General features: G+C 47.2%; 4 protein-coding genes across 4 annotated transcripts; 1 reads left to right on the top strand and 3 right to left on the bottom strand.

The window, feature by feature from the left end:
- Positions 1–4,017: 4,017 nt before the first annotated feature.
- On the bottom strand, positions 4,018–5,369 carry LOC136303234 (scale keratin-like). The gene is made up of 2 exons (XM_066206932.1): positions 5,287–5,369; positions 4,018–4,586 (listed from the first exon to the last, which is right to left on the bottom strand). The coding sequence occupies exon 2, from the start codon at positions 4,569–4,571 to the stop codon at positions 4,233–4,235; it is 339 nt and encodes a 112-aa protein (XP_066063029.1). The 5' UTR covers positions 4,572–4,586; positions 5,287–5,369; the 3' UTR covers positions 4,018–4,232.
- Positions 5,370–8,928: 3,559 nt separating this feature from the next.
- On the top strand, positions 8,929–9,270 carry LOC136303263 (scale keratin-like). The gene has a single exon (XM_066206977.1). The coding sequence runs from the start codon at positions 8,929–8,931 to the stop codon at positions 9,268–9,270; it is 342 nt and encodes a 113-aa protein (XP_066063074.1).
- Positions 9,271–12,120: 2,850 nt separating this feature from the next.
- Positions 12,121–12,489, bottom strand: LOC136303041 (scale keratin-like). The gene has a single exon (XM_066206630.1). The coding sequence runs from the start codon at positions 12,487–12,489 to the stop codon at positions 12,121–12,123; it is 369 nt and encodes a 122-aa protein (XP_066062727.1).
- A 4,832-nt stretch (positions 12,490–17,321) lies between these two features.
- On the bottom strand, positions 17,322–17,792 carry LOC136302998 (scale keratin-like). The gene has a single exon (XM_066206585.1). It carries the CDS (start codon positions 17,790–17,792, stop codon positions 17,322–17,324), a length of 471 nt encoding a protein of 156 aa, XP_066062682.1.
- Positions 17,793–20,543: the final 2,751 nt, after the last annotated feature.

Genomic DNA, 20,543 nt, shown 5'->3' with positions numbered 1-20,543 from the left:
TTATTTGATGTCCCCAAAAAAGGTGGTTTTGCGTCCCCAAAAAGGTTATTTGATGTCCCCAAAAGACGTGTTTTGATACCCCCAGCCCTCAATCCCACCCCGCCACCTCCTCACCGCTGACACTTGTCCCTTTGTCCCCCCTCCTCGCAGGTCCAACCCAACCTCAAGATGTCCTGCCAGAAAACCGCGTGCGCCGAGCCCTGCCCGGAGCCGCGCGCCGCCGCCTGCACCGAGCCCTGCGTGGTGGCCTGTCCCGACTCTCGTGTCATCATCTTCCCTCCGCCCGTGGTTGTCACCTTCCCGGGCCCCATCCTCACCACGTACCCCCAGGAGACCGTGGTGGGCTCCACCGAGTCGGCCGAGCTGGCTGGGGCGCTGGAGGCGGGTGTGGCCATCGGGACGGGCCAGAAGGGTCTGGAGTGTCTGGATTTCGTGGCCAAGTGTGACCCTCCGTGTGTGGCGCCGTGCGCCGCCCCCTGCGTCACCCCGTGTGTCACCAAGTGCGCCACGCCCTGTGCCGCGCCCTGTGCTCCGCCTTGTGCTCCGCCCTGTGCTCCACCCTGTGCTCCGCCCTGTGCTCCGCCCTGTGCCCCACCCTGTGCCCCGCCCTGTGTCACCCCGTGTGCCACCAAGTGTGCCCCGCCCTGTGCCCCGCCCTGTGCCCCACCTTGTGCCCCGCCCTGTGCTCCACCTTGTGCCCCACCCTGCCCCGCCCCTTGTGCCACGCCCTGCGCCACCAAGTGCGCCCCGCCCTGCCCCACCCCTTGCCCCGCCAAGTGCGTGACCAAGTGCGTCCCGACCTGCGCCACGCCCTGCGCCACGCCCTGCGCCACGCCCTGCCCCACCAAGTGCGTCCCTGAGCGCTCCTACACCTTCTCCACCCGCTGGAAGCACCCGTGCCAGAGAGGGCTCTGCAAGAAGATCTGAATTTTTTAATCGGGGTAAAACGACCACGGAAAGGAACAAAGGAAAGAAGAGAAGGAATTTGGAATGTGACCCGAAGGATGCCGGAGAAGGAAACGCCGCTGGAAAACCAGGACCTCTGCGTTTTTAAAGTCTTAGGATAGAGCTTTAGGGGTTTTTTTCTTAGTTCAGGCTTTTTTCTTTTTTCTCCTTGGGGCTTTGAGTCTTCTTGCCTGCGCTTTTGGGGTTTTCTCTGTGCCCAGCTCGATGCCGAGCGTGGATCGGAACCGAGGGATTTTGGGGAATCGTAGGGATTGGAAGGTCTCGGCAAGTGTGAGGGAAGGGGGTGTCGGGCTGGAGCGAGTGATGACAATTTTGGGGTGATTTGGGGGTGATTTTGGGTGATTCTGGGCTTTTCTCGGAGTCGGCTCCTCTTTTTGTTCTGCATGATCCTCTCTGCCGATGTTCGACTCCACTTTGCATTCCCATTAAAATGCTTCTGCATCAAACCCGTTCCCGAATTTCCCTTCTTCCTTCTGCTCCTTTTTGGGCTCTCTTGGGGACACTCAGCCTTGGAGAGAGGGACAGGCCTGACCCTCCAGGCTCTTCCTGGACCAAACTCCACTGGAGGTAAAATTTAGGGTTCAGGTTCTGGGATAAAACATTTTATTCCTAAAAAATCCTGACTCTGTGTTTTCCGGGATAAAATGTTTAATTCCTAAAAACCTGGCTCTGCAATTTCCAGGATAAAATATTTTATTCCTAAAAAAAAAAAACCCAAACACAACCTGGCTCTGCATTTTCTGGGATAAAACCTTCAGACTGTAATGGGAATTCTCAGTGCCCTGCTCGTGCCCAGCCCTGTCTGGTGATAAATTAAAAATTGTGATTTTTTTTCCCTCTAAACAAAGGGAACTGAGCCAAACCCCAAATCTTTCCTCCACATTTCTGCATCCCAAACTTTCCTTTTTTTGCTTTTTCCAAGGATTTTTGTCCACCTCTCTCTCTCAGGGAGGGACCTGGAGCAAAACCCCAAATTCCAGGTGCTGATCCCTGCGGGAAATTTGGGATTCCAGAGGAATAATTTGGGATTCCGGGAGTGTCCTGCTCATCCCAGCCTGAGCTGTTTTTTATCCTGAAGATCACGTTCGTTTCATTCTTCCCTAATGGTCAGGTTGGGGCTGGAATTTGGAATTCCGGGTCATTCCCGCAATTATCCCGCCCCGAAATTTCCAGGAACAAAGGGAGGCAGGAGCTTCCCCAACATTCCCGGTGTGGATGACGCCTGGAGCTGGAATGTTAATTTTATGTTAATCGGGTTTTGTTTGGGTTGAATGGCCTGAGAGTGGAATAATCGCTATTTGGGAAAGAAAAACAACAAAAAAAACACCAAAAACCCAAACCAAAACAAACCAAAACAAACCCAAACCCCAACCAATTAAAAAAACAAAAACAAAAAACCCCAAAAAAACAACACAAAAAAACCAACCAGAAAAACAAACAAAAACCCCACCAAAAAAAATCCACAAAAACCCCCCAAAAACCCCAAAAACCAACAAACCCCCCCCAAAACCAATAAAAAAACCAAACCAAAAAAACCAACCATAAACCCCAAACCGAACCAAACAAACCCACAAAGAAAAAAAAGGCAAAAGAAAAACAAAAAAAAGGAGAGAAAAAAATTTTTTTCATCATTTCACACCTTTCCTATTTCTTCATCTACTCCGAATGTTTTCATTTTTTTCCTTTCAGTAAATCGATGATTTTTCACCCGAAAGTTGCTCTTCCTTTGTTTTTATGGTACCAACAATCAAGAAAAAATTAAAAATAATACAAGAATAATTTTTTAAAAACCCAAACAAACAAACCACCAGAAATAAAACAAGTCTAGACCCAGGGCGAGATAAAGATCGAGCCTGGGATAAATTTCCAGCCGGGAAATGAGCTCGGGCGGGAATTTGGGGAGAGGTTTTTTTGTTTTTTGGTGCCCTGGTGGCCCTCGGGTGTGGAGGAGAATCCTCCTTTTCACCCAACCCAAACCCGGGTTCGTTCCCCGCTCCCCAAACTGGTTTTTCGGATTTATTTTTTGCTGTTTCCAGGAGATAAATGGAATTTTTATGACGAATAATCGCTCTGACAAGTCCCGGCCCGTGCCTGAGGTCTCCTCCCAGAACTGCCGCGGGATGTTTTTTTTTTTTTTTTGAAAATCCGCTTAATCATCCTCGCCAGAAAAAGAAATCAATTAAAAATAAAAATAATTTTTTTTTTAAAAAAAAACACCTCCCGTGATTTGCCCGTCTGGCGTGGGAGGTGCAAGACAAAAAGTGATTAATTAAGTAATTAATGATTAATAAAGAGCCATTTTTCTGCGGGCTCAGCAGATTGCAGGGGGGAAGGAAAGGTCTCAACCCGAAACATCCGCAAATTCCAGGAATGCTGAGGGATTCCCATGGATTCTGAGGGGTTCCCATGGATTCTGAGGGGTTTCCATGGATTCTGAGGGGTTTCCATGGATTCTGAGGGGTTCCCATGGATTCTGAGGGGTTTCCATGGATTCTGAGGGGTTCCCATGGATTCTGAGGGGTTCCTATGGATTCTGAGGGGTTTCCATGGATTCTGAGGGGTTCCCATGGATTCTGAGGGATTCCCATGGATTCTGAGGGGTTTCCATGGATTCTGAGGGGTTCCCATGGATTCTGAGGGATTCCCATGGATTCTGACCATTTCCAATGGATTCTCAACATTTTCCATGGATGCTGAAGGATTTCCATGGATTCTAAACAGTTCCCTTAGATCCTGATCATTTTCCATGGATTCTGAGCAGCTCCCATGAATTCTCAATATTTCCCAAGGATGCTGAAGGATTTCCACGGATTCTAAAGAATTCCCATGGATCCTGACCATTTCCCATGGATTCCGGCCATTCCCCATGGATCCTGGACCATTTCCCACTGATCCTGGACCATTTTCCATGGATTCTGTGCAGCTCCGAGACCCGAATCCAGAGGATCCATAGGAAGAGAAGGACCTCCCGTAATTGTAGGAGCCGGGGGAAACCCCCCCAAAATTCTGGATTAAAAACCACAGGGAAAAACTCCGGATTTTGATGCACGATTGGTTTAATGAGAAAGGAGGGAAAGAAATGTCAGGGATGGGAAAACACCAGGTGGGGATGGAAACACGAAGGAAAGAATCCCTTTTTACAGGGATTTTACACAAACATTTTACAGGGAATTTACACAGAAGCTCAGGGGGCTGAGGAGGCGCCGGCATTTCGGGATTTGCTCCCTGGTGGATCTTTGCTCCTTCCCTGCTCATCCCTGGGATATTTAACAGGGCCTGCAGCTCCCAAACCCATATCCAGAGGATCCATAGGAAGAGAAGGACCTCCCGTAATTGTAGGAGCCGTAGGAAGCGCCGGAGCCCAGGAAGTTTCCGGAGCCCAGGAAGTTTCCGGAAGGTGCCGTGGATCCCACCACGCTCTCCTGGGGGCAGGAGCTGAGGATGGGCCCCGGGAAGGTGACGAGCACGGGCGGGGGGTGGATGACAGCCCGGCTGTCCCCGCAGGAGGTGACACAGGGCTGGCTCCAGGCGCAGGCCACCGGCTCGGGGCAGGACACGGCGCAGGGCGGGGAGCAGCGGGAGCTCAGCTGGTTGGAGAAGGACATCCTGGCAGGAGAGAGCTGGGGAGGGAGGAGTGGATAATTTTTAAATTTTTTTTTCTTATTTTTTTTTCCTGATTTTTTTTTGATATTTTTTCTGATTTTTTTTCCAATTTTTTTTTTTTTTTCTCAGAAGGATTTTGCTTTCTTCCTGTCCCTCCTGTCCTTCCCTTCCAGGCATCTCCTCTCCGAAACCTCCGAATTTTCCTCTTTTTCCCTTCTCCTTGTCCCTTTCTCCTCCCTCTTTCCCAAGCACCTGCTCTGGAAAAACTCCAAAATTTCTCCCTCTTTCCCTTCTCCTTGTCCCTCTCCTTCTCCTTTCCTCTCTTCTTTCCAAACAGTTCCTCCTCCAAAAAATCAGATTTTTCCCTTTTCCCCTTCTCCCAGTTCCTCCCTCTCTCCTTCCCAAGTAACTCCCTCTCCAAAATCTCAGATTTTTCTCTTTTTCCCTTCTCCTTCTCCTTCCCTCCCTCCCATGCACCTGCTCTGGAAAAACTCTGATTTTTCTCTTTTTCCCCTTCTCCTTTTCCCTCTGCTTTTCCTTCCCAAACAGTCCCTCTCCAAAAAAATCAGATTTTTCTCTTTTTTTTTTTCCTCCTCTCAGTTCCTCCCTCCCTCCTTCCCGAGTAGTTCCTTCTCCAAAAAAAAAAAAAAAAAAAAAAAAATCAGATTTTTCTCTTTTTTTTCCCTCCTTCCCTCCCCGAGCATCCCCCAGACTCACCGAGATCCCGGAGAGGAGCTGAAATCTCAGGAATTCCGGAGCTGCGATGGGAGGAATTGGGAGCCGGGAGCTTTTTATCCCATCCCGGGATCGCCCGCGGGGGTTGAGACATCGGCGGCATTTCCCAACCCCGTTTTATCCGCCTCGGGACAATTATCAGTTTCTCCCTACACCCTCCGGTTTCTTCCTCGAGTTTGTTTGGGGTTTGTTTCTTTTTTTTTTTGGGAGCGGTTTCGTTTCCTGCATCAGTTCTGCTGATTTTGCCAAATTGGGTTAAAAAAAAAAAAAATCCGGGAACGAATTTATTTAATTTATTTTTTAATTTATTTAATTTATTTAATTTATTTAATTTATTTAATTTATTTAATTTATTTAATTTATTTAATTTATTTAATTTATTTAATTTATTTTACCTTAAATTCTTATTTTATTTCATTTATTTATTTCATTTTATCTCTTTTATTTCTTTTATTTCTTGCATTTATTTCATTTATTTTATTTATTTGTGGAATTGCTCCACAGGCGGGGACAGCTTCCATGGACCAGGTGGCTCCAGCCTGGCCTTGGACATTCCAGGGATGGGAAATCCATGGGATTCCTTGAATTCCCTCCCAGGAGAACAATTCCTGCCCCAAAATCCCACCCCAATTCCCCCCCTCTGTCCCCCTGACCCCATTCCCTGTGTCCTGGCCCTGCAGTTCCTGAGGAAAAATCCCTCTCCGGCTTCCCCAGAGCTCCTGAAGACCCTGGAAAGGGCTTTGAGATCTCCACAGGCTCAACATTCCCAAAATTCCCAAAGGGGATGAGCTCCAGGGGCACAGAATTCCCGCTGGGATCTCAGCAGAGCGGAGCAGGGGGGGAGAATAAAAACACCAGGACCCAAAAGGAAGAATTTTGGGGTTTATTTGGGTTGATCCCACCGGGTTTGTCCTTTGAGGAGGTCAGGACAGGGGTGACTCCCGGGAATTCTGGGTGATTCCCGGGAATTTTGTGATTCACCTGTCAGCACCTGGTGCCTCCAGGTGAAACCAGGTGTGATCAGGGCCAGGAGCAGCTCCCAGGCGGGTTGTGGCCCCAAAATTTCTCCTTCCCCGCTTTACTTTTTATTTTCCCTAATCCCAGTTTTGGTTTGGGTGAATCCCCTTTGGCTGTGAATTCCAAAAGGTTGGGAAAAAATTCAGGAAAACCCCAGGAAAGACTCCTCCACCAGTTACCGATGGAAAAAAACGGGGATAAAAGGGACATTTGGGGGCAGAATTCCCAAAATTTGAGAGTTACTCAAAACCCCACTTGGACATTCCAGGGGTGGGGAATCCATGGAATTCCCTTGGCCAGGCGCTCACGGGGGAATAATCCCGGAACAACTGAACAAATTGAAGGATCCTAAACCAAGTGAACAATTCAATTTGGTAATTCCATAAAGGGGAGAGGGATTTCCCGGGGAGGGGGGGGGAAAATCTCATTTTCCTGCGGAAATTCGGGAATAATGTCAGGTGTAGAAAACGCGGAGACACAGCAGGAAGTTTAATCCGTGGAATGACTGTGGGGAGGGAGGAATCTGGGCAAAAAATCTGCTGGAGCTGCAGCCAGACCTCTGGATCAGCTGCATCTGGACATTCCCAGTTTTTTCATGGATCCCCTCCCTGACCCTGCTCACCCCAACCTCAGTGACTCCTCCTTACTCAGCAGATCCTACAGATTCCCTAAAAAGTGGACGTGGGTTCCTCCTGGAAAACTCCCACCCGGACATTTCACGAGGCTGGGCGTGGTCCTGGTTCCGTGCCGAGGTTGTTTTAGTTTTTCTGAAATCCTTTTACTGAAATAATTCTTTTCTGGAATTCTTTTCTGGGATTCTTTTCTGAAATTGTGTTTCTGAAATTCTTCTCCCAGGGAATTTTTCTGTAAAGAGGAAAAATCTTTTTTGGTAAACCGGACCTACGTTATTAATTCCTTTTCCTAGGAAATTCCTTCTTTCTCAGCGTCCCTCTGCTCTGACCAACGTGAGTCAGGTTGAGGTTCACTGTTAGTTTTGGGGTTATTGTTGGTTTGGGGATTTACTGTTCATTTTGGGGGGCAAAACTGACATTGACTCCGTAGTTAAGAGTCGGGAGAAACAGGAGACGAGGAGATGAGAAAATGGGAAAACCCAGATTTTGAAGAGGTTTTGCCTTTGTTTTCACCAATCAAACTGGTCTGTGTGAAACAGACATAAAAAAGAGACATATCCCAAAAATAGTTATTTTCAGCCTTCTGTGTCATTGTGGTGTAAAACAGCCTCACTCCCATTAAATAAAGATTTTTTTTTTTTGTCAGTCTGGAGCACCTAAAACCCACTAAATAAAAATTTTGCCAGTCTGGAGGGCTTAAAAACTCATTAAATAAAGATTTTGCCAACCTGGAACACCTCAAACCCATTAAATAAAGAATTTGCCATTCTGGATGGGAACCAGCAGGATGGGAACCAAACCCTTCCCAATCCCCAAATTCCGTAGGAAGGCGCCCGTGGATGAACCGGAGTCACTGTGGGTCAACCGTGGCAGGAATTGCACAATTCCCTTTTCCTCGGAGAAAAAAAAAAAAAAAATCGGGGTGGGATCCCAGCTGTGTCAGCACCCGGCGCTGACGGATCAAAGCTCTGAGCAATCTCCCGCTCTCCGTGAGGCAATCCCAGAAGGAGGAAAAAAAAAAAAAACCCCAAACCCATAATAAGAATTACAACAACAAAAAAAAGAAGAAATTAAATCATTAGAGGGCCTGAGTAATTCCGCGGTTGTAACAACAGCGATAATTGCCGAGCGGAATAAACGACTTTATCTGGGGCGGCGAGAGGCGGAGGGGAATTTTTGTGGGATCATTCATCGGCCCCGTGGACGTTTCAGCTCCAGCTGATTGCCCAAGAAAAAGGGATTAAAAACCCTCTCGGCTCCGGGAATTCTGCACAATCCTCCAAGACTCGCTCTGAGCTCCGCAAGGGTGAGTCCGAGCCTGGAATTGTCCCTGGGATCGGCGGGATCCGAGCTGAGCTTTGCTGGGATCCGGAATTGTGGGGCCAGGGCAGGAATTGGTTTGGGGTTTGCTGTTAGTTTTGGGGTTTGCTGTTCATTTCAGGGTTTACTTTTCATTTTGGGGTTTACGGTTAGTTTTGGGGTTTACTGATCATTTTGGGGTTACTGTTAGTTTTTCCGACGGGAGAACCCATAAAAACATTTCCTGGAAGGGCCAAACCCTCCTCCCAAGATCTCCAGGATGAAGGGATGGTTGGGTTCCATGGGTTTACTTTTCATTTTGGGGTTTACTGTTCATTTTGGGGTGCATTTTTGTGTCACATTCACTCCATAATTAGGAGTCGGGAGAAACGGGAGACAAGGGGACTCGAGAAAACGGAAAAAGGCAAATTTTGAACCTCTTTGTGACCATTTTGGGGTTTACTGTTTATTTAGGGGGGGGCATTTTTGTGTCAAGTTGACTCCATAGTTAACAGTCGGGAGAAACGGAGATGATGAGATGAGAAAATGAAAAAAAAAAAAACCAGATTTTGAGCCTTTTTGTGACCTTTCCTCTGTCCCTTCTTTTCCTTTCCCAGCCCAACCTCCCTGCTGCCTCGGGTTCCTGCCTTCCAGCCCCATCCCAGAATACCAGAAGATGTTTCCCTACAGCCAGAGCTCCGTGTCCCGCTGCTCCCCGCCCTGCGCCGTGTCCTGCCCCGAGCCGGTGGCCTGCGCCTGGAGCCAGCCCTGTGTCACCTCCTGCGGGGACAGCCGGGCTGTCATCCACCCCCCGCCCGTGCTCGTCACCTTCCCGGGGCCCATCCTCAGCTCCTGCCCCCAGGAGAGCGTGGTGGGATCCTCGGCACCTTCCGGAAACTTCCTGGGCTCCGGAAACTTCCTGGGCTCCGGCGCTTCCTACGGCTCCTACAATTACGGGAGGTCCTTCTCTTCCTATGGATCCTCTGGATATGGGTTTGGGAGCTGCAGGCCCTGTTAAATATCCCAGGGATGAGCAGGGAAGGAGCAAAGATCCACCAGGGAGCAAATCCCGAAATGCCGGCGCCTCCTCAGCGCCCTGAGCTTCTGTGTAAATTCCCTGTAAAATTTTTGTGTAAAATCCCTGTAAAAAGGGATTCTTTCCTTCGTGTTTCCATCCCCACCCGGTGTTTTGCCATCCCTGATATTTCTTTCCCTCCTTTCTCATTAAACCAATCGTGCATCAAAATCCGGAGTTTTTCCCTGTGGTTTTTAATCCAGAATTTTGGGGTTTTTTTTTTTTCTGCCGTTCTGGGTGAGCGTGGCGGGGTGGCTTTTTTTGTTTTGTTGTGGTTTGTTTTGGGGTTTTTTTTGGGGGTATTTTTGTGGGGTTTTGTTTGTTTGTTTTTGGTTATTTTGGTGGGTTTTTGTTTGTTTGTTTTTTGGAAGTTTTTGGGGTTTTGTTTGTTTGTTTGGTTTGTTTTGGTGGTGTTTTTTTGGGTTTTGGTTTTGTTTTGGGTTTTTTTTTTTTTTTTGGTGCCTTTCCACACCCGGAAGGCTCTCCGGGTTCCTTTCGGGGCGGTGACACACAACAGACATTCCATGAGGGATAATAAAGAGGTTTTTTGGAACCCTCCCAATTCCATCCGGATCCTCCCTCGGGGCAGGCGCGGCCGTTCCCTGTTCCCAAGGAAAGTCAAACACGGATTATTCGGATTATTCCTGTCTCAATTCCTGCCCCCCGGGGCTGCCATTTAATTCCAATACCGATTTTACCGTGGGGTTTTTTTTTTTTTTTCGTTGTTTAAAAACATCCTTGGAGGGGGGAAAAGAAAAGCTTCCATGGAAAACTTCCCTTGGAAATTCCCGCGGGGGTTTTCCACTGAGAGACAAATTTTTGGTGGAATTCTACGAGTTCCTTGAACTTTCCCCGTAAATAAAATAAAATAAAATAAAATAAAATAAAATAAAATAAAATTAAATTAAATTAAATTAAATTAAATTAAATTAAATTAAATGAAGAGTTGTCAAAAATGTTCCCTGGAGAGCAAGGGAAAGGTGGGGAGTTCCTGGCACAGCTTTTCCAGGGAATTTCTGGCCGCCTCATCCCTGGAATCCCAGAAATTCCCTGGAAGTGATTTTTAGGCTCCCTTCCAACCCAAACCATTTTCTGGTTCTACGAAACCCCAAAGGACAATTCTTTAACCTTTAAATTCTTAATTCCCCCAGGGCTTGGAAGGAAAAGAAAGAAACACGGGGAGAAGATTTGAAAATTCAAAGTTCAGGTTGTTTTTTTTTTTTTTTTTTTTCTCCTTTTTCCACCTCTGCTCCTTTGCCCGCTGAATATGGAGCGGATTTGACACAAAAATTTATAATTTTCTGGCACTGGGACGTGTCTGACTGTGACATTTCCCGAAGCTCTCGGGCAGAATTTGAGGAAGAAAAAATCCCGGCGACGGCAACTCGGGGCTCCTGGTCCATTTCCCGGGATGGAAAAGAAAAAGGAAAGGGAATTCCCGGGACTGAAAAAAAGAAAGTTTTCTCGGGATGAGGAAAACTCTCCTCCCGAACCCCAGAGGTCACTGCGCCCTTGCCTTAGCCCGAGCTCAGCCCCGGCGCGAGCGGAGAGCTGTTAATTGAGATGCAATCAGCGGCTGACTCATTAAAGGCGTCGCAAAACGTAACCTGAGCCGGATCCCAGCTCGGGGGCAGGTCCCGATGCCAATGAAACCTCCGGTTTAATTTTTTAAAAATTAATTAATTAATTAACCTCTGGTTTAATTTTTGGTTTGATCTCTGTGTTTTGTTTGAGGGTTAAAATGTTTATTTAATGGGTTTGAGATGCTCCAGGCTGGTAAAATATTTATTTATTGGGTTTTAGGTGCTCCAGGCCAGCAAAATCTTAATTTACTGGTTTTTTAGGCGCTTCAGGCTGGCAAAATCTTTATTTAATGATTTGGGTTTTTTTTTTAAATTTAATGTCGATTTTGCCCATGGCCTTTTCCAACCTTAATGACTCTGGAATTCTGTAATTTTTATTTTTTTAAAACCTTCCAAGCTGCTCCTGAGGAGTTTTATTATAGAAGTATTTGGGAAATCAAATAAACTCGGGGTGTGCTCCTCCTCGGGGAGCAGCTTGTGGGGAGATCAGTGGGGAAATGGAAAAAAAGGGGGAAAAAAAGGGGGAAAAAAAGGGGGGAAAAAGGAAAACCAGGAGGCTGCTGTGTGATGCAATGAAATTTTAATGAGCGAGAAACTCCCCTTTGCAAAGCCAGAGGTCACAGAATGCAGAAAATCCATTCCCAGACAATTTTGGGGAAAATCCATTCCCGGACGATTTCAGGGAAAATCCATTCCCGGAAAATTTTGGGTAACATCTGTTCCTGGACAGTTTCAGGGAAAAGTCCAACCAAAGTCCTGCTTTGTCCGGCTGATGTCCGAGGATATTGATCATTGCGGGTGAAATCCATTGGGAATGGGCTGTCCAATAAATTGGGAATGCCGGAATTGGGAATGGGCTGTCCCACATTGGATCAATAAATCAGGAATGCTGGAACAGGGAATGGGCTGTCCAATAAATTGGGAATGCTGGAATTGGGAATGGGCTGTCCCACGATGGATCAATAAATCAGGAATGCTGGAACAGGGAATGGGGTTTTCCATGCTGATCCAGTAAATCAGGAATGCTGGAACTGGGAATGGGCTGTCCAATAAATTTGGGAATGCCGGAACAGGGAGCCAGAGCAAACAACAAGGAGGTGCCGAACGAGAATTAGGAGGAAAGATCAGGAACGCCGAGGGATCTGTGGAAACACCGACCCCTCATCCTCATGACCACGGACTTGGGATTTCCCAGAGGAAATTTTTTCCCTCAGCAGGGCCCGCAGGAGCCGCGCAGGAGGCGGCTGAAGCGCCGGGACGAGGAGGAGCCGCAAGAGCCGCCGGCCAGCGCTGAGATCCCGTATCCAGAGCGGGCTCCGTATCCTGGGAAAACCCCGGAGCCGTAGACACCCCCAAAACCCAGGGAGCCGCCAAAAGCCGGTGCTCCGGAGGATCCCACCACGGCTTGCTGGGGGAAGGAGCTGAGGATGGGCCCGGGGAAGGTGACCACCACGGGCGGCGGCTGGATGAGGGCGGTGGAGTCCGGACACTGCCGGACACACGGCTCGTTGCAGCTGTTGGCCACGGGCTGCGGGCAGGAGATGCCGCTGGACGTGGGGCAAAGGTCGTAGCAGGACATTTCCCGGGAGGAGTGGAAGTTTCTGGAAGGAAGAAAAGGAGGGGGTGAAACAAGAGGGGATGAGGAAAGGGTTGGTGGAGGTTTGGGGGAGTTGGGGAATGGGGGGGAAATTGGGTGGGATGGGAATGGGATGGGATGGGATGGGATAGGATGGGATGGGATGGGATGGGATGGGATGGGATGGGATGGGATGGGATGGGATGGGATGGGATGGGATGGGATGGGATGGGATAGGATGGAGTGGAATAGAATGGGATGGAATGGGATGGGATGGGATGGGATGGGATGGAGTGGGATGGGATGGAATGGGGTGGGATGGAGACGGGATAGGATAGAGATGGGATATGATGGAAATGGGACAGGATGGGTCATGGGGTGGGATGGACATAGGATGGAGTGGGATGGAACAGGATAGACATGGGATAGGATGGAAGGAGAACGATTCCTCCGTCAGATAAAAATACGGATTTAAAACAGTTTTCCAGCTGGATATCTGGGCACAAAAGCCTTTGGTTTAATGGTTTTTTTCCCAGTAAAAAAGTAGAAATATTATTTTTTTCACTGGGTTATAACACGAGTTGCCTTCTTTTTGGCCGTGGTGAGAATAACTATTAATTAAATACTTTTTATATTTTTATGTATCTATAAATGAATAAAATTAAAATAGACTGTTTCTTCACCTGGATCATTTCACAGCTCAGGACACGGACAAATTTCCCTGATTCATTCACGGGCAGAAATGCAGGAAAATTCAGCATTTTAAAGCTCGGGCCAGCCTGCATTTTCACTCTGCTCTCAGCCCAAGAATGGCCAAAAACGAATAACAGCGGGGGGGAAAAAAATCCTAAATTAAAAATGCCTCAAACCCTGGATTTGGCTGCTAAAGCCTTGCGGGAAAACACTTGCCCGGATACTACAGAAACGAAAATTTAAACGATAAAAAGAAGAAGAAAGGAAAAAACAAAGTCCTGAAAATTAAAGGGAAAATAAAGTCCTGAAAAATTAACGTAATAGTTGCGAACAGCAACTGTAAATAAATTTAAAAATTGAATATAAATTATAAATATGAATTTTTATATATATTATATATATATTTGATATATCAAAATATATATATTTTTAAAAATCAAAAAAGCAAAGGCACCCTGGAGCCGGCACGGGAACGCAAAGGCAAAGGACTCACCTGAGGGAGAGGAGAAAAGCAGGAGAACGATGGAAAAAGCTCGGCGGAGCTGCTGCTTTTATACAAAACCCCGCGACGCCCCGGGGCTGAACCGCGCCGAGCCCGAATCACTCCCCAAAAGTGACGAAATTCTCTTGCAAAACCGCCCCGAAATCTCTGCCCACAGCACATTCCATCTCCCGGCTCCCTTTCATCTCCATCCCACCCAGCGGGAATTAAATCCCGATTTGCTGAGCGGGCGCTTCCTTCATTCGCTTCCCCCTTAATGATTTTAATGATTTTAATCGGAGTCGGAACCTGTTGCCGCGGACGGGTTTGGGTTTAAGGGTCTTGTCGTTGTTGTGGGAATTGAATTTACCACGATTTACCTCAGTTTCAAGGTCTGGGATTGGGGAAAATTCCCAGTTTTCCCTCTATGCAAAAAACACCAATTAGAGTTTTATTATAAATATTTACTGCATATATTTATATACATATATATACACATACATACATATATATATACACACATATATATATTTATTATATGTATTTTTACTATATTTTAATATATATTTATTTTTATATTAATTACATATATTTACTATATTTTAGCACCTAAAACTGGGTCCAAATCAATTTTTTTGTTGTTGATTTTTTATTTTCCTGGAGGGATATCAGCGTGTTTTTCACAGATGAACACCGCCAGGTCCCACCTCAAACCCCCTCCTTTGCTGTGGATGGGTTATTAAATAAATAACATTTAGTTAAATGACATTTCTACCAAAATTTACACTGAATTTGGGAGGTTCCTTCCCCTCCAAAACTTCGAGATGTCCCCAGGGGATTACAGGAATAATTCCCCCCACACACAAAATTCCAAATATTTTTCGGGTGGGTTTTTTTTAAGCACTTCCCAAACCCTCCTTAATAGTTTATGTGCGAAATGGGCTGTGATTATTGCAACGTAAATATGTGGTTGTGTTCTAACCACCCAGCATTTTGAAACTTAATTAAAATTAGCCTTAAAATTAATATTAAAAATAAAACGTAAAAAAAAAAAAAATTGTCCAAGTGAGCTCCCCCTGTTCCCTCCACCAGCTCATGGTTTCTCACCTCAGGATTTGAGTGGATTTTCTAATATATTTTAAGTTTTCATTTATTTGGGGTGAACCCTTCAATGCTGCTGTTTTAATTCACATTTTCTCTGTTTGTAGACAAAACACGGATCTTGGTGGTTTAAAAAACGTCTTTAATTTCCTCTAAAATACGCCAGATGGTTTTGTACAAAACCAAATTCCAGCCGCACGTAAAAAGTTGCTGATCTCACAAGGAAGACACCCAAAAATTTCTATCAGTTTTTAAAATCTGCCACGGGTGAGGAAGAAAAGGGGGGGGGGGGGGAAAATCTTGCACCTTCAAGCAGACGAAAATGATGATTAACACCTGAGCCAGCACCATTATGTCAGCTAATGAGAGGTGAATAAATGAATAAATGAGGCAGCAGAATCCTTGCCTGTCATCCCCGAATGCATTTTTTTTCATGGAACGTTACCAGGCCAATTAAAGCAGCCCAGAGATGAAAGGAAATCCTCTGGGCTGTAATTTGCATTTCGTGCCGCGGCGTCAGAATCCCAACCGGCTTTATAAACAGAAAATATTGAGCAAAAAAAAACTGTTTCGTCATCGTTGGGGTGACCCAAGTGTGATAAACGAGTTAATAAATGGGAGCCTCGGGTTCCCCTCCTCGAAACTGCCCGGGGTTCCACGGAATCCCAAAATTACTTGAGGTGGAAAAGGGTTCCAAGGTCACCGAGTCCAAGCTGGGGCCAATCCCCACCTGGACACCCAGAGAAACATCCAAGAATTCCTGGGACACCTCCAGGGATGTGGATCCAAACCTCCCTGAGCCCCTACCGAGGTCTTTTCCCCTTTTCCAGGAGGTTTTTCCCTAAATTTCCCACCCTGAGGCTCCCCTGGCGCAGCTCAAGGCCGTTCCCTCTTGGTCATCCAGAGGAATCTCCAGGAATTCCTGGGACACCTCCAGGGATGGGAATCCAAACCTCCCTGAGCCCCTTCCGAGGTCTTTTCCCCTTTTCCAGGAGGTTTTTCCCCAAATTTCCCACCCTGAGCCTCCCCTGGCCCAGCTCGAGGCGGTTCCCTCTTGTCCCGGCGCCGTTCCCTGGGATCAGATCCCAAATCCCCCCTGGAGGATCCCAAAATCCCCCCCTGGATCCCCCTTTTCTCCAGGCTGAGCCCCCCCAGCTCCCTCAGGATTCTCCCGTCCCTTTTCCAGCCCCATTCCCATCCCTGTCCCCTCTCCAGCCCCTCAATGTCCCCTTTGCCACGAGGAGGTAGACTGATTTTTCCTGATTTTTCACGTCCTGGCAGGAGGTGGACAGATTTTTCTGACTGATTTTTCTGACTGATTTTTTAGGTCCTGGAAGGATGTAGACAGATTTTTTCTGACTGATTTTCCAGGTCCTGGAAACAAATCTCTTTTTTTTTTTTTGCTGCAGGAAAATTCGCGCCCCGGGATCTTTCGGCGGCTGAGGGAAGATAAGGGAATATCTTTCAGCAGGTGAGGGAAACTCCTGGTGAGATAAGGATCTGCCGGGATCGGGAGGTGGTTTTGTGCCTGGCTGATGACACAAGAAGATAAATGACACCCACACTGCAGTGCTTTTGTTGGGTTTTAGGCTACTTATAAAACACGGGCACAAATTCTATTTCTATTTAATACATAAATAAATTGAACAGAGCCAACGGAGTCCCGAATGCAGGGAAAGGCTGAGGGAACTAGGATTTTTCAGCCTGGAGAAGGTTCTGGGGTTGCCTAAATGTGACCTTCCAGGACCTAAAGAAGGGTCTGGAGCAACAGGACAAAGGGGGATGGGTTGAAATTGCCAGAAGGGATTTTTAGGTGGGATATTGGGATGGAATTCTTTCCTCTGAGGGTGGTGAGACCCTGGCAGAGGTGATCCCAACTTGGGAACTGCCCAAGTCCCAGCTGAAACAACCTGGGACAGTGGAAAGTGTCCCTGCCCATGATCTTGATGATTTTTCAAGGCTTTTCCAACCCAAATTTATGATTCCGTGGCCACTCATGAGGTCCTTGATGCAGATTGAGAGAAGTTCCCTCTGCAGAGCAGAGGAGAGGAAACTCCTGCTTATCTCTGGCCAATTTCTTTATAATTCAGTAAATGCAAATTCACTGGAAATTGTAAACTCATGTAAACGGGTTTCGCTGAATTTATGTTTCAATGTGAATGAATTTTACTGAAATTTTTAAACAGCCCACATGGAAAGTTCTCCACGGAGAGTTTCCCCCTCTGGGCAGGGTTTGCTCAGTGTTTTTCCAGGTGAGTTTCACCACCCTGGCAAACTCGGGGTGGGTGAGGAAGACATGAAAAAAGCCCAACACAAGGATTTTCAGTGATGCAACAAGAGTTTTAATGAGAATGAAAAGAAACACAGAACAACTCGGGAAACATCGGCATCGTAAATGCAGGCAGAGCCTGAAAGACACCTCAGTCTGTCACTGCATTCAGCCCCGGGGGTGATAAGGAAGAAGATAAGGAGGAATTGAACCCACGGAGGCATCAGGAAGGAATTGAAAGGGAAGAAAAATCTGCGTTTTTGCTTTGGATTCCTACATCACCCAGAGGCTTCAGCAGGAGCCCCAGAAGCCGCGGCCGTAGCGGCCGTACCAGGACGAGTAGGGACTGCAGTACCCAGAGCCAAAGAATCTCCCGGAGCCATACAGACCCCGGTACCCCCCACAGGACCCCAGACCCCCATATCCATAACCCCCGTATCCATAGAGACCCCCATAACCCCCGTATCCATAACCCCCATAGCCCAGGGAGCCAAATCCCCCATAGCCCAGGGAGCCGGAGCCCCCATAGCCCAGGGAGGCGCCGGAGGCCGCCAGGACGGGCGCTCCAGCGGATCCCACCACGGAATCCTGCGGGAAGGAGCTGAGGATGGGCCCGGGGAAGGTGACCACCACGGCGGGAGGCTGGATCACGGTGGTGGAGTCGGGGCACTGCCGCACGCACGGCTCGTTCCCGCTGTCGGCCAGGGGCTGGGGACGCAGCACGCCGCAGGCAGAGGATGGGTACAGGTCGTAGCAGGACATCTTGCAAGGGGTTGGAGGTCGGCACAGGCTGAAAAAGAAGACAAAAATTCGAAATTCAGTATTAAAGTGTTCTGAATGTTCCCCGCTTCATAATCTCAGTGCTCTCTTTTTCCAAAAAGTGTGGGTTTTTCCCGATAATTCTCTAAAGGGTGAAAATTCTCCACTCACAAGAGCAAGTGGGAAAGGTTTGGAAAACTCTGTCCCTCATAACATCCCGATGAAAGAACTAGGACTTATTTCTCCACATTAAACTGAAAACCCGGAAGCGAAAGCAGCGAGAGCAAAGGTCAGCAGATGCTGGGGAGAGAGCAAAGGGACAGAAATTCAGCGGTTAAAAGGTTTGACAGTTGGACATGGGGATGAAAATAATATTTATGTCTCAAGTCCTGGCTGTCCTTCCTTCTTGTCAGTGTTTTTGTAGGTCGCTCTGGGCTGTCGTGAACCCAAGAACTTCCGTGATATAACCCATAAAAAATTCTCTGTTGCCTGAACAAACCTTCTGCAAGGATTTTTGGAAGCTGCTTTGGTAATTTTTTCTGATTTCTACTGACAAGAAAGAACGATTTTACCATCTCAAGCTCATCAAAACCATCACAAAACAATCCAGCTGTTGAGAATCTCAGAATCTTTATGGACGATCCCATCATCTGCTTGATTAAAACCGGCAGAGAAGAGAGGCTGGAATTTTCTAAGGGAAGATTCTGAGGGAAGAGAATCCCTCGGAATGGTGCTTACCTTTCTCAGGGAGCTGAGTGGAGAGAGGAAGGCGAAGTGAGGAGCCCTGGGTTGGGAGAAGCTTTTATACCATTCCCCAGAGCCCGGGGATCATCTAAAGGTGCAATTTGGGGATGTGCATAATTGGGGCAAACCCCAAACGACAACGCAGGTTCTCGGAGTTCTGCTGACTCGCCTGTTTGTTTTCCTGGCCCCGAGTGTCGTGAAACGTGATAGGGGCTTTTCATCAGAGAACCCTCTTTCATCTGGAACCGTGACAAAGTCATCCTCGCTCCTGTTATCATCCCATTCGTAATTCCTGGCAGGAATTATCCCAACGCTCTTCCGGAGCTTCTCCGTCATTAATGGCAAAACCCGTCAGGTGGCTTGGGGGTCACCCGGTGTGCAGAGCTTTTTTTCAATTTAAAAAATAATAAAAAAAAATATCTGGAGATAAAAATGATTTAGAGGACTTTGGGGTGGTCGTTTTTATCATTATTGGTCTCAGCTGCCCAATGTGAGAACAATATGGGACCCAAAGGAAAGCGTCTTATGGTCCTCAAATGGCTTTTGTTAGAAAATCTTGGAATTATTTGGGCTGGAAAAACCTTTCAAGACCATCGAGTCCAAGCTGTGACTGACCCCCATTCCCTGTTTTCCTGTCCCCTGTTCTCTGGGAGCAGAGACCCATCCCTGGAATTGTTTTGAATAAAACACGGCTCGCAAAATTCCGTGTTTTATTCAGAATTTTTTTATTTCGAGTTCTTTTTCATTGGGGGAAAAAAAAAAAAAAAACCAACCTGAAGGGGAACAAACAAAACTCCCCCCAGTATTTGGCCTTGAACTGATGATCCCAAGGACACAAATATCTCGACTGAGGTGTTTGAATGTGATGTCATTCCATAATTGTGAGGCACCTAAATCCAGCTCCGTGCCTTTAATCTACAGGATTTGCATGGACTTGCTCCCTGGAAGCTTGAAAAGGTTATTGCCCAAAAGCCCCTGGCCCCCCAAAGGCTGAGAACCCCACCTCACCATTTAGGGATCATCTGCGGCGTGGAGTCTGCAATATTTAAATGGCCCCATCCATAAATGAGGTGTAAGATGGAGCCTTTGCGTCACGCATCCTGAATTCCTGGTGGTTCCCTCATCCCAGAAACTTCCAGCTCAGCCCTCTTTGGGATTCATGACTTGTGTATCACAGGAGCTCGTGAATTCCTAAGAACCCAAGGTGATAATTCAAAGCGCTTCCGTCACATTTTGACTTTTGCACCAGAGGATCCATTTTTCCTGCAAAACCCCACTTTTCCTCCCGCCATTTTTCCTACAAAATCCCGTTTTTCCTCAGGCCTGTTCAATGTTTCTAGGTACCATCTTTCTCCGGACAACATCAGTCCATCCACGCCTGGGAAAAGCCCCTTCAGGACTTCCAACCCCTTTGTGGTTTTAATTAACTTCGTGATTTCCTCCCTTGTTTATCCCCTAAACCCAAACAAGCCTCGGGAAGACAAAGGTTCCTCTCTGTCTCCTCCACGGAACTCTCTGGACTCGGCCAAAATTCAGGATTTCGTTGTTTCTTTCCCTGCCCAGGATTAAATTCCGGCGTAATCTGCGATTCCGAGAAAAACCCATGAGCCACTCTCCAGGCGTTCAGCTAATGCCAGGAGGAGCTGGCTTGGCCATTCCTGATGCAATTCCGAGGAAGTTGACAGGAATAACGCCAGGTAATAAATTCCACTCCCCCCCCAAAAGTTCATCACAAGATGAAAGAATTCTCCGTAATCTCTCAGGCGATGTTTAGGTCATTATTACAAACAAATTTGAAAGGCCTCGTAAACGCCAACGAGGAACCCAACAATTTCATCATCCCGATGGTTGCACGAGTTTGAAATTTGCAAGAGATGCTGATCTGGTCCCTCCAGCTGATATAAAAGCGCCTCCGTTCTCCTCGCTCCTCCAAACGCTTCCCTTGACTTCTTCGAGACTTGGGTGAGTCTGAATATTCTCCGTTGCTCTCCGTGCGTTTTCTATTGTTGG

The sequence above is a fragment of the Chamaea fasciata genome, unplaced genomic scaffold (genome assembly GCF_029207755.1).
Source record: "Chamaea fasciata isolate MVZ Bird 193981 ecotype frontalis unplaced genomic scaffold, bChaFas1.0.hap1 SCAF_31, whole genome shotgun sequence".
In the NCBI taxonomy this organism is placed as follows: Eukaryota; Metazoa; Chordata; class Aves; order Passeriformes; family Sylviidae; genus Chamaea; species Chamaea fasciata.
This window is presented reverse-complemented; position numbering and strand designations above follow the sequence as displayed.